Source organism: Dryobates pubescens, chromosome 2 (genome assembly GCF_014839835.1).
Source record: "Dryobates pubescens isolate bDryPub1 chromosome 2, bDryPub1.pri, whole genome shotgun sequence".
Lineage (NCBI taxonomy): Eukaryota > Metazoa > Chordata > Aves > Piciformes > Picidae > Dryobates > Dryobates pubescens.
Window position 1 is genome coordinate 37,452,740 of NC_071613.1, and position 14,622 is coordinate 37,467,361.

The window sequence follows — 14,622 nt, forward strand, 5'->3', positions numbered from 1 at the left end:
GGATGTGTGTCATTGACACCTGCTTTCTGACACCCTCAGACCTTTATTTCCAACTTTGATACTGCTGACTATCACCTTTTGGTATGGGATCTCCCTCATGTCTTACCACTCGTTGCTAATTCTGTCACTTTGGCCTTCCCATCAGCAATCTTCCAGCAGGTTTAACTGTTCGCTTTCTACAATATTCTCACCAAAAGTGTGTTTTTAACCAAATTTCGTCTCTTCATCAGGTATTTCCCTGTCTAGCCATAGTACAACAGTGAGATGCTCCAGTGAAGAAGTGTTCCTTTAACACTTATGATGAAAAACTCTATGAATAGCTCTTCAGAATGTTTCACAGAACCAAAGGCACAGGGCACCTGAATCATGTAATTTACTAGAAATAAATTTTTGAACTGATGAAGCTCCAAATATCCAATCATTTTCTGATACTGTTACTATGTTCTTTTCTTCATAAGCATGTAAGTTTACTTTCTTAACTTTAGCTCTCCTTATTAAGTTTATTCTAAATGACCTTTTTACTTGGATGTCTTAATACTTTGGAAAGCACAGAGACAGATATTTCCACTTAATCACTGCCAAGAATAAAGCACAAACGGGTTGGGTTTTAATTAACAACCCCCAAAATTAGTTTGATAACATAACATAAAGCTCTCCGCCAAGTCTTTACCAGTTCTAGATCACAGAGGGTCTGAAAACAGGGCAAAAGTACAAACACAGTAATCATCTGCTTTAGGACAATAACACCCATATTGTGATCACCATACCTATTGAACATTTGTCCCAGATTTTGATTAACATTCCAGTGTAAGCAAGTGTCCCATAAAACCATTCAGTATTTTTAAAAATAAAGAATAACATTAAAAAAAAAAGAGAAAAAAAAAAGAAAAAAGTCTTCCTCAAACTCACATATGTAGTTCTGAGATTTTTGGAAGGCTAATGTTGATGTTTGATTGAGCCTAGCCTCTCAAAAATCAGGAGCTGGAACTGACTGCAAAGTTCTTGAAGAGGCTTTTCTATACAGAATCTCTTATATCTGTTAAGATGGCAGATCGCACTGACACCCTTCCTGCAGCTGAGGCATTAATCACGTCTGTCCCCTATGTAGACACCTGGGTTCACAACTCACGAGTTTAATTATTCTTCATAATTTTTCCCATTTTAAAACAGTGAGTGGATTCAACACATACAAGGAGGAGATAAAGACAAATATTTTTACATTTTGTTTATGTGAAAAGGCAACTAAATTACCTTTAGTTTAAGTAAAGGCAGGAACTAAGGCAGGGTAATGCTTTCATCTTTCCTTCTTCATTTTATTTTATTTTTTATTAATTTCTTGGGAGTTTTCAAATGCTTGTTTAGTATCATAGCATAGTATCAGTCAGGGTTGGAAGGGACCACAAGTATCATCTAGTTCCAACCCCCCTGCCATGGGCAAGGACACCCCACACTAGATCAGGCCAGCCAGAGCCTCATCCAGCCTGGTCTTAAACCTTGGTGATGGTCTAAAGGAGAGTATAGTTCACCTTATACATTATCAATCCTATAGGCACTCTATGAGATGAAGTAGTTGCCATTTTCAAAACTAGTGTTAAGGTTCTCATGCCAGCAGCCAGCACCCAAAGCCTGCAATTCATTTTTGGAACAAGAAACACTGCTAATTCATGAAAGAACATTTCATTAACATAAACCAACTTGCTTATAACTTTTTTTTAAAGCCATAGTATTCAGTGTGAGAGATTTTACACACTGAGTTTATATATATACACAAATGGCTGCACTGTCAGACTATATTAACTGCAAATTCCACTGTTTAAGCCATGATAGCTCCTACTTTTATCACTCAGTTCAGCCAATTTACCTGAACTCTTAAAAATTACTTAATGGTAGTATACAATGCAAATAAAATGTAGGTTAATTCATTATCAGCCTTATAAAATACAGCACATACTTACTATTTTCTCAGTAACAGGCACTTTTTGTGAAAACCTTACTATTTTCTTTCAGCCTGCTACATTTCCCTTAAAATTACTAGCTACGATATGAGAAAAGGAATGAACCCATTGCACTATACACAATTATGTATTATCATGTTAATATTTCTTCCTTTCTTTTGAATATAGATTAGAATGAACTGCTCAGGAGTTCTGTAATGATTCCAATATACCAATGTAAGAATTTTGAGAAGGAAAAAATCCATAAGTCAAAATTGGTCCAGAATCTAGCTTCACAACATACTCAGTTTCATATAATTTTTCCATCAAATTGGTAGACAGAACAATATAGGCACACTTACCTTTCTACAGAAACTTATAAAATACAAGGCTCAAATGCTTAACCTAAAACTTTGAAATATTTAACCAGAAACTAACAGAATACCTCTTGGGTCTTCCCCAGGAAGTAGTTTACTTAGCTTTAGACACTGCCATTTGAAAGAACAGACGTTTGCAAACTGGAAACCATTTACTTCCATCTCTCACTACCTCCTTCTCCAAAAATGGCTCATAATCTAACAGTCTTGGGGTGACTTCTATTGCAGCTTCTGAACACTAGTTACAGAATCTGTGGGAGCTAGGCATAGGTGCTACATCTTGACATTTCTTTGGCCTACTTGTGGTAGTCTTCCACAAAAATTTACACATTTCTTTCATAAAGCAAAGAGAAAGAAAAACTTTATTAGTTAATCTTTTTCACAGAGGCAAAGACCCTCCACAGCATGCGCTAATATCACTGCTCATAAACTTCACTGTCTGCCAACTTTAACAAAGGAGCATCATCCTTAGGAAGCAGAGTACCAAATTAATTAACTGGTATCAAAATGCAAAGAATGCATTTGATTCTGCAATGCAAAACATCTTTGGGTATTTTTATTGCACACTGGTATTCAGAGGTGGTCATTCAGTTCACTCACTATAGAGAGTTTTTAAGACTATCTCCCTTCAAAGCAGTGAATACTGCTTTCATTCTGCATCTCCAGAGTTTTTGGATAATTTCTTGGGGAACTGGAGAAAAATGGGACTTGGAAGATGCATCGAATATCGAACATTCTGTTTTCCAAGCATCCCTGCATAAGCTAGACACAGTAATTAAAACAGAACTATTAAACCCCCCCCACAACTGTTATTGTGCTACTTACTGGAAACTGATGTTTCTTCTGAATGAACTATAAATGCTGTCAGTAAATTGAGCTGCCTGACAGCCAGCTATCTCATAAAACCCAACCAAACTCTGGTTTTGTTTTTGTTTACAATGGCAGAATCCCAATTTTAATAATTGAAACAAATGAACTTACCACTATTAAAATAGGTTGGTTGGGATTTTTTGCTTAATTTTCTTCAGTAAGACTTGCAATGGAAAAGGAAATCACATCCAAGTTATGAATAGAAGATTATACTGTAATATTAAATTATGTATGGTACTATTTTTGCTTCAAATAGTTAAGAGATGATCCAATATCAAAACCAGCCCTTTATTTGGGCAGTCCTTGTTGACGAAGTGTTAAAGGCATTTGCCATTCTAACAGGATAAAAAACTAACACCTTGAAGTGATACCTACTCAGGCCTTTTAGCAAATTTGTTAACACTTTTAGGTATATTACTCCACCTTTCTCTTAGTGTGAACTGATATCAATTATTTAGCCAATTTTATTATGTTATTAAAATACCTGCTGATTAAATGTGAACCTAAGTGCCATTTAGGAGCACTGCTCTTTATTTGTACTATTTTACGTTTATTCAAATAGGTATAGAAAGTGGACTCGACTAATTACACTGTCAGCTGAGAAATCTTCCACAACTGGAGACACTTTCTATTGTTTAAATGGATCTTAAACACTGCTCCAGTGTCATGGTAATAGCACAAAAGATGACTGCAAAATACATCATAGCTGTTTCAAAGAAGCTCACTTTTGCAGGGGCAACTGTAATTAAAATAAAAATAAAAATTAAAAAAAAAAATTAAAAAATCAGTGAGCCAAGTGCTGTAGAGAAAATTTTAGCTTTATTGCACCAAACAACATACTGTATAAAACATGAGAGCTGTTATAATCAATCCTACTTTTTTTATTTTTGCAAGTGGAACAATTTAAATGTGAACATAGGACCACAAGCAAACATTGACCGCTATAGTGTTTATTTCTTTCCCAGGAAGGTAAGACAGAACCTTTTAATAGTTTAATTTTGTGAGTATTAAACAACTAGTGTGAAAAACAAGCTGCATGTAAACTATTTCTACTGCCTCTGCTTCAATGACTAGCACAGGCAACCTGTTATAGGAGGTGTTAATTGGCAATAGGAGTACAAGTCAGAAGCATGTTCCCCATCGTCCTAACCCAGCAAGGCTAGGTCATTAAAGTGGAAATGAATTCTTTCATGCTGGCTTAACCCTTTCAGTACATATTTTCAGCTGTTACATCTAAATACAGCTGAAGAAGATAACAAAAAAACCCCGCTAGAAAACAAAACCACCAAGACAAAAAAACTTACACTACACTTTGGAATTAAAAAAAAGTATTCACCCACCCCATGTTTTCTTCACTTCTCTTCTCTACCTCCTCCAAAACACGTGTTTCAGATAATCATGGCATTTATTACGTAGATAAAGGGGGAGAAGGGCACTAGGGTATAAATGCAACGACAATCATTGTAAAACAATTTATCATATCAAAGGATGCAAAAAAGATCAGGCACTTAAAGTGAACTTAAAACTACCATTTTGTTGAGGTAAATCCAATGGTCAGCATATAGCTTGGTTAGAGGGGAAAAAAAATACTACAGAATATTGCCTGCAGAGGGGACACAAACATGAGCAAGCTTGCAGGGCAGGCAGAGGTATTGGTGATAATGAAAAGACCTTAAGAGTTCACCAGAGTACCACTGCTCTTCTCTACCTGCCCTTTGCCAGTAAGTGGTATAACCTGACGATATAGTGACATAAAGAATGTAAGATTTTAGATCAGCATAGTGCTTTTTACACATTGCTAAGCCTGAAAGTCTCAACAAAACTGTGATTGTGGAGCAATTTTTCCTTTACTGAGACAATACACTTACTGAAAATGCCAGCTCATATTCCTTTAGTAGAAGTAGAAGTGGTGAAGTGAGCAAGCCATATTTCCAGATTTCAATGGTTCTAGTAACACTGTCATGACAAACACCAGAAGCCATGTATTGCATTTTCTGCAGCTAACCTTATCAGTCATGACTGAGAAAATGATCCAGTTCATGCAAAAAAAAAATTAAAATCACAGTTCATAATAAGGGAAAAATAAGATTACTTTGCACTGTGAATCGCCACGCTAATTAGCAGCATTTTGAAATTTCATTGCAACTTTCAAGCTAGTACACACAGGGTTTTTCAGTTAGTTCCACATCAACAGGATTATATTTTGAAGCTAGCATTATGTCTAAACACTTTTTATGTTTACGCCCATTTTTATACCAATTATAATCAAGCATACATAACAGATCACAAAATACCATAAGTCTTAAACAGCCTAGATTTCTGAAAGGACCACATTGTCTTGTTACACCATATGTCAGCATAAAAATTCTAGTAATATGCTTAGTCTCACAGAGAGTCTCATAGACTCCAAAGTGGAGTAGGGGTACTATGGAAATATTATGACATTAATTACTACTTTAAAAATACCTGCAAAAAACCCTTACCAGGCTACATAACAAAAATGTATCTCCTGAAGTTTATCCAGGTTCACGTTTACAACCAAACTCCATAAAGAGCAATACAGATAGACTTGAAATATGTAACATTTCTTCTCTCCTCTTTAAAAATCAAAATTACAGAACACAGAATTTTGTAGGCTTTGAACAGTTGGCTAAATGGGTTGGGATACCCAGTTTGCAAGCATGTCTTCATCACAGAACCCAAACATTACTACTTACCTTCTTGGTTTGTTAGAGTGCTTTGTTTCTGTTTGGTTTATTTTTTTTAAATTTTAAAAAAGAAAGGAAGGCACTAAAGTTTAGCTTATCCTATCCATCTAGCAGTAATCTCTCTTCCACTACCAGCAGTTTCATGGAAGAGGTACAGTAATCCACAACCACATGCAGGATTTCCCATATATCCTTCTAGAATGCAATGTGTTTTGCTCATGTAGATGTCCCAAACTGTCAGAAATTTACAGGGTCTTTTACACTCCTCTTTTTCAATACTACCATTGAAAATACTCTCAAAGATTGAGGATTAAAGCTTGCTAAAAAATTTAAAAAAAAAAAAAAAAATTACCAGGTTTTGTCATAAAATTATGCTAGTTGAATTTACTTTGACAGGTAATCTTAATTTTACTGTAGTGTAACTTACAGTCATTTTGTTTAATTTTTATTAGAAGTAAGTACTTATCACCCAATCTCAACATGTGTCCATGATAAAAAGTCATTTACATACATTACTTTCATGTGATTTTTCAATAGACTTTCTGCAATGTCCCCAACACAACTACTGCATGAAATGGTTGCTTACGTGTAATCTTTCCTTGTTCTAGCATTTTCATTCTCTTTACCCTACACAATCTACAAGTTCAATGATACATAAAAAAAGCTAAGGAAGGTTTGCTGCATCACTGCAGTTAATGTTCCTGATTATCAAGCATAAGCAAAATTTTGTCTAGATGATCTTTAAAATGTCTCTTCCAACCCAAACCTTTCTGTAAATTCTATGACAACATGTTTAGCAAAAAAAAGTCAGATGAAAGACTCAAACCAAATCATAAGTAGGATTGCACATGTTTTTGAAAACAGCTACCATTTTTCACAATCTCAGGCTACTAGGAAAATAGAAATTCCAGAAAATAAAGAAGTCAGTTTCACTCCACAATAAAACCAGGATGGACCTGTTACCTATTCCAGTGTAATTACAGAATGTATTGGGATTTAGAAATGAGAGCCTGAAGGCAGATAATGGGTCAGCATTTGTAGATTGTCTGCCTCCAGAAGTTTTGCTTTTATACAGATTTTTAATTAGCTTATTCTAGACACAGTTCTGCCAAGAAGGCAAGGTAGCCTTCAGCAGATGCTCTCTGAGAACACCCTAAAGAACACTTTGTGCAGCAGAGCAGTTAAGAAGGATTTACTCAATATGTAAAAGAATACAGTGGGCTCTATATGCCTACAAGCTCGCTGTTATGAAGAGTATTGCCTCTAGATACAATGTGAACTGGAAGACTCAATGACAGTATCACAGGTAAGATCACTCTCCTCTAGGGACCAACTACAGAAATGATCCCTGAAAGTATAGTCTTATGAGGGTTATTTGTTTTGTTTTGAAAAACAACTTTTGTTTACAAGCAACCTCGCACCAATATGAGAACACGACTTCAAACTTCCAGGAAAAACCTGAAGATGAGTCTTCTACACCAAAAGAAGAAAACAGAAGTCCTCGTTCAAAGGTGCTGCATAGCAACATCACAACTTCAGTCAAGAGCACAGTATTTCAGAAAGAAGAAAATTAAAACAATCACTGTAAGGGGGTTGCTTCTTGCCTGCAGAAAGGAACATTACAAGTGAACAGGTGTAATGCAAAACGCACAAAGATGGCTGCTCTTTAGTCTTTTAGTTTAGTTTTTCCCCCCCTCCCTGTTCTTTCTCATTATGGCAACACTAATTTCCTTGTCCAAGATCCTTTGTCTCATCTCAGGAAAGTAGACTGGACTACACCGGCAATTAAATTGAAGAGAGAAGCTAATTGCCTAATTATTAGAAATAAGGAAGTTTAAGATCTGAGGCCAAGAGAAGACAGCTAAAAACGGTTTCCAGAGTTTATAGGAAAATAGTACATCAGAGGAAACTAAAAACGTACTGGCTTTGTTAGTTTTAGTTTTATGTTCGTTTGTGATTAATATCTAAGGTATGACTGCAGTGTAGTCCATACTTTAAGGCAGCTTTTATAATAAAGTTCACACGGTGTTGAAAGTACAATCATATGACTGTTCTTAAACCAATTCTAGCATGTTTCTCCCTCTCTTATTAGCACTTTGAGATATAAATCACTTTACAAATACTCAACTGTGTTTTGAATGTAGGAAAACTATACCCAGTCTTTTGCAGTCCCCAACAACTTTTGAATAAGAATACACTACCAATGGAGCTGTCATCATCTCCAGTGTAAGCAAACACAGTCTACACCAGTACCTTGAATCTGGTACTTTTGAAGCTTTCAGTTGAACAGTACTAACTGATACAGTAAAATACTTGTCTCATTCAATTAAACAGCACAGTTTGATACCTAAGATATCACAGTACATTAGAGATTGGAAGGGATCATCAGGTCCACCCCCCTGTTAAAGCAGGATCACTTAGGGTAGTCTGCACAGGAATGCATCCAGGTAGGTTTTAAAAATCTCCAGAGAAGGAGACTTCCACTGCCCCCTTCCCCCTCCCCCCCTTCCTTAAAACAAACAAAACACATATTTTGGATATAAAAAAACCTGATGCGGAAACTTTCTACGGCTAAAACAATCACTTAAGAGTTGATGTCAGATGTTTAATGGATGAAAAAGGTAACTGAGAAAGTCCTTCTACTCTTTAAACAGGTTGATGGCTTCTGGGGAAGAAAAATGCAGAACTGGAATAACCCACCCAAACTGTATGCCATCTCATCTACTGAGAGTTATACTGGAATTCTAGAAATACTAAACTTCTTAGTACTTGAGAACTTTGCTGGAAAATGTCTCATAAAAATGGCACAGAAATGATGCATGATTTTAAGAGCTTTAATTCAGATTTATTCCCCTGGCAGAGTATTCTCAAACGAAGCACCTGAAGCTTCAAATACATGTGAGAAGCAGACAATAGCATATCGCCACAACTCAACCACATAAAGAATATATATCCAGGAGACTCAGGAAAGAAAAGTCATGCAGGTGCAACAGATACTGAGATACCAAACCACCCTACAACTTTCCAAAGGAAAAAGCACTTCATTACCTTACAGAGAACACATTTGCACCCTTCAAACTAAGAAGCAACCTGTTTCAAGAAATCAATTAACAAAACCAATTTTCAATAAGATGTTGAAGTGTTGAGTTTCCTGGTTGAGTTTTGAAGACTTGAGATTTATTTTTTTTAGGAGTAAATTGGAGGGGTACTTGTTTGGATTTGTTTTGGTTTTGAGTTTTTTCAACGTTGTTAAGTTTTGGTTGTGCCTTTTCGTGTTGCTGTGGATTTTTCAAATAGGGAGTCATATGATGCAGATAGTCAGCTAGAACATAGCATTTATTTCAAGAGACACATCATCTTCATGAAGTAAATCAAGGAAATTTGAATTTAATTGTTAATTGGAAATGACCTACACTGAGCCTGACCCTCCCCTCTGCCAGCCAGATCACCAACTCTTATTCTGAAGCACTGCAGAATACTGAGCCAGTAGTGCTTTTTCTAATAATCATCCTGGCTAGATCAGCAGATGAAACAGAACTTTAGATCAGTGGCAGGTCTCCCAAGTTCCCACGGTGCCATAGATTTACTAAATGGGATCAGCATGTTCTAAAAAAACATGGTAATACGAGGCAAAAAGGTTCCACAGCATCAAGCAGTGCAATGCTTTAAACCTCATAATCAAAGTGACAGTTTTCAAGTGCCATTTACAATGCCCTAATCTGGAAACATCCCAGCTAACCCATCTGATCAACTATTTCACAGATGGAAGCACTTGATGGCTAATTGGCAAGTCCATTATTCAAATAAAATAGCTCTCTACACTTTTATTTTCTATATTCCAAGTCAAGGTGTAAACATTCCTTACAAGACACAGGTCACTTGTTTCTCCTTCTCTTCCCATTTGGATTTTTTCCCTTCCACTCTGCCATCAAGTATGTTAATTTAGAAACAGAGAAACGGTTTTATTTTTCACTTATTGCACTAGAACAGTTGTCTTCATCAACAGAGCCATGTAAATTAGTACTTTCAAAAATCCATCAAGTAATAAACCAAATTATTTTAACATGATTTCAAGCAATGCCATTATTTCACTGCTTTCTATCACATCTGGATTCAGAAAAATAGACTGGACACATCAGCATGAACAAGAACTTATATAGCTTGGATTATTGTTCTTGAAGTGTTGGGGAGAGAGAGTTCTGCTAAAAATGCACTTAATTTTCTCACACTCTCAAATGGTATCCAGCAGGATTGCCTAATAGAGGCATATGTGGAACTGATTTCCCTAGGAAACAATAGTTCAGCATACAAAATGAAGAGGAGTGTTGATCTAAATTCCTGCCTGCTGCATAAGTAAAATGCTTACCCCACAAAGGCTGTTAATTTGTCTACAGCAAATGTACAATGCAAAATGAAGTATTAAATCACTAGTGAAATTTTGGGGTAGGCAGTATTCCAGGGGAATGAAAACAGAAGATGGGAAAGAATGAACCAGGGAGATCAATAAAAAACCCACAAGGTACAAGAGGGAAAAAAGAGAAAACCTTACAAGAGAAGGAAAGTGGATATTGTCAAAATCTGAACTCCCATGAACTACAAAAGGATATTTAAGAACTAAGCATTTTATCTGTGACATCACATTTTCAAACTCTAACAGTTTCCCTACTTTTTTTTTTTTTTAAATAAGCTTGAATCACTCACTCTTAGGCAAGCATCATGAGAGCAGAATTTCAAATGCCTACAGTATGAGGCACGCAAGACAATTTCTGCATGAAGTACTGTTGCAAAGGTGGCCTTCTCTATGGCAGCAAGTTCCAAACTAACCACAGGTGCCTTCTCGCAAAAAGAACACAAAGTTAATGATCCAAAGTCACTCTCAGGAAACAGTGTAGATGACTTGTACAATGCCATGAACTTTCAGATCCTCATACTTCCTCTTGTCCACTTGCTGTCCCATGAAGACAGTCCCTTATACATCTAAGACTACAAGAAGAGAAATGACTCAAAATTTCTAAGGCATAAGTTGCTACTGAAATATCACTTTCAGATCGCTTCCTTAAAAACCTGTTTTATTAGCCATACAAAGACAAGCTATTTAGCACCAACCACCTCTGGCCAATTCAACACTGAAGGCCAATCAGACACTCAATAGCACACAGAAGGAAAAAGCATTAAGAAAAGAGAAGAAGAAGAATTCACTGAAAGCAGTTTTCAAGTGTAATACAAGACAGCAAAAGAAAAGAAAGTTGGGGAAAAAATACAACGAGTACTTAGGACAACATATATGAGTTTGAAAATTAAGGGGAAAAGCAAAAACAAAAAAGAATAGAATAGAATAGAATAGAATAGAATAGAATAGAATAGAATAGAATAGACCAGACCAGACCACGTTGGAAGAGAGCTTCAAGATCATCGTGTCCAACCTATCATCCAACACCACCCAACCAACTAAACCATGCAACCTAGCACCCTATCAAGTCTCCTCCTGAACACCTCCAGTGATGGTGACTCCACCACCTCCTCGGGCAGCCCATTCCAATGGGCAATCACTCTCTGTGTAAAACTTCCTCCTAACCTCCAGCCTAAACCTCCCCTGGCGCAGCCTGAGACTGTGTCCTCTTGTTCTGGTACTGGTTGCCTGGGAGAAGAGACCAACCTCTGCCTGTCTACAACCCCCCTTCAGGTAGTTGTAGAGAGCAATAAGGTCACCCCCTGAGTCGAGTCTTCTCCAGGCTAAGCAACGCCAGCTCCTACTAAGATATAATCAAAAGAGGTGGATTTACCAAGGTGAAAGAGCTAACTGTTGAAGAAGCAAAGTCAAATCAATAAGAAATAATTCCTTGGCAGAGATCAAATAGGAACTGTGCTGACCAAGCATTTTCTGTTACTTAAACATTAATGTAAATCAAACATGCTGTTAGCAGAATTCCTATGATGCCATCCCCTAAGAAAACCCCTAACTCAAAAAACAACCCAAAAAAACAAAACAACACACAACCAAAAACCCAACAAAACCCCCCTAAACTTAAAATTGTTATAACTACTTCAAAAATGCTTTGCTTTTTCTACAAGACTATACACACAGATGACCCTTATGTTAGCAAGCATGACTCATTCAGATGTTTTTGTTACATTCAACCTTAAAAGTAAAACCTCTAAAAAAGAGAAATGTCACAAAACAGTAAGAAAACCTAGAAGTTTTGTACAGTTGTTTAAAACACTCTAAACAAATTTATTACCATGCATTTGCACTATTTCCTAGCAGGAGCAAGTATGTCCATGAAATACCTGACCTCACTTCCACCTAAAAGCCATCTGATTCACTCTGGATTATCTCTTAATCTCAATTCTCAATCAATCAATATTCAGAACAGAAGTAACCTTTGAAGGTCCACTGAAAGACTGTATTTTCAGGATATAAAATTGTTTCTGAAGAGCCTTCCTGATGATTCAATACACAAGAAGATTACAAAAGTACTCAAGCAGTGAGAGCAGAAACTTGCATAAAGAGCAATTCAGCTTTCTGCCTTTTTTTTTTTTTAATCCAATACATACTCATCAATTCATTTAAGATACAATTAAGAGACAATTCCATATTTAAACAAACACAGGGCAGCTCTGCAGGCTAAAGCTGCCAGAGGAGTTCAGTGAGCATCTTCTGAATGTCCTGTTCTATTGTCTGCCACAATTTTCCAGCAAGCTTTAAGTTAAAGCTGAGAAATGCAGAAAGCAGTAGAGTTAACTGTTAGTTTGAAAAACAGCTTTGATATGCGTCAAGTTCAGAGAGGACTAAGAAGTGAAAGCTTGAGTGATTAGACTGCGCAGATGTTAAAAAAATGAAGAGTCATGAAGCAGGCTGGCAGCTCAGAGGAATAAGAGAAATAACTGTTTAAGAAAGTGAAACTAAAAATAACTGAGGGCTGTTTGAAGATTAACTAAGAGAGCATGAATAGAATTTTAGCTATAAAAAGGAAAAAATATGCACCAAAAGTCACAGCTTATTTGGCAAAACACCTAGAAGCAGCAAATCAGCTTAGAATATTTCATCAAATGCTCCAGTATTAAACCACTCCTTTCCTAGTTATACTGGATACAAAGACACTGAACACAACCTAAAGAAGCTGTGGGCTTAGCAACTGCAGTCATCCCAGAAGCAAACTCATACACACATGCATCGTGACATCTAACACAAACAGAACTGATTTCTTCAGAATAAGATTCTGGATTCTCATTTCAGAACAGAGCCCCAGAGGCAGAGGATGAAAGCTGAGAAAGACCACATACTGTGACCAGCCAAGACTGCAAAGGAAGCTACATGGGACTGCTTTACTGAAGGAAAGAATTCTTCCTACAGGATTCAGATTACGAAGTTCCCAACTACTTATCTCACCCCGTGTCAGCAGTAGTCACCAAGATGAACCTGGTTTTATTCTTGAAGACTGCTGGCCATACCATTTGGCTGAGTAAAAAAACACTAGCACTTGCCCTATTAGTAGGAGAAGCCATACAATGTGTGTATGTCTCCCAGGGGAACAGGACAGCTATCAGGGAGGTTCTTTTTGCTGCAACTAGAGTAACTAGAAGTTACAGAGTTATAGAAGTGAGGACAAAAGTGAACAAAACAAGACATAAGTGGCTACAACTACCTGCAAGGGCTAAACTTAACTGAAATGACATCTCAAAATTTATGTATACTTCAATATCTTATAACACCCATCACAAAGTGATCCATGGATAGGATAGATAATTTATAAAGAAGCAAGTGTTTATGCTTATCTTCACATTCTGAAAAATCCAGGTTACTTGCAATTCCATTTTTTTATTAATCTCTTAATTCTGTTTCCAATGCTTTTCAGTCCAAACTTTAAAACAGTCAAACACAAACCTAAAAGTTTATGAACATTCTGCAAACTCCATGCCAACACAGAGTTCACACTGACAAAAAAAAAAAACAAACCCAAAACAAAACCCAAAACCACACCAAAATCAACCAACAAAAATCCAGTCAGGCTGCAACAGTGATTTGCATACACTTACAAAGCATCTCTAGAGTAAGGAGATTATTACTATGAATTCTGTTGATACTGGTTTTAAATAAAATAAAAGGAATATTCCAGAATTTATTAATATTAAAGAGATGTTATTGACAAGCTACATACTAACCTGTCCCAGCCCAGGCACACCTCCTCCAAGTCGCAGAAGTCTATCCATATTTCTAGAAAAACAGAAACAAAGGAAAAATGTTCCCAAGCTCTGAAGTGTTTACTAAATTGCTATCTATGTAATTCACCTTTAGTCACTCAGTATGTCAAAAATATTGGTGGTAATTACAACACAACATCAGACTTCCTGTTAATTAACACCACATATTAATTCAAGAAGCTGTCTTCCATGCTAATTAACAGACCTTGTTTTATTGCTTTGGTTTTGGGTTATCCCCACTTCTGAAGATGAGGACTCTTGTCAAACTTTTCCAAACTTTTCCATCATTCAATTAATTGGAGGAATTTTATTGCTCAAGAACATCACCTACATCCAGGAAGTGCCTAAAACTTATTAGTTATACAACCAAGTTTACTCCAATTTGTTCAGAAAGCATCAATAAAAAATGTGGAAGTACGGATTTTAGCATCCTCATTAGTAAGTTCTGCGCTAATTAACTTACAGCTTGTCAGTTATCATCAAAACTACACGTGAAAGACACTGAGCAGATTACAGATCTCTGAATTAGCA

The 14,622-nt window shown here is 36.5% G+C and overlaps 1 protein-coding gene across 1 annotated transcript in view; it reads right to left on the minus strand.

Annotated features, from left to right (window-relative positions):
- PSMD14 (proteasome 26S subunit, non-ATPase 14) overlaps nt 1-14,123 on the minus strand; it is a 40,668-nt gene extending 26,545 nt beyond the window's left edge. Inside the window, exon 1 of the mRNA XM_009911143.2 lies at nt 14,053-14,123. Coding sequence (XP_009909445.2) covers nt 14,053-14,100 — 48 coding nt within the window. The 5' untranslated portion in view covers nt 14,101-14,123. The remainder of the gene's footprint in view (nt 1-14,052) is intronic.
- Between the last annotated feature and the right edge of the window lie 499 nt (nt 14,124-14,622).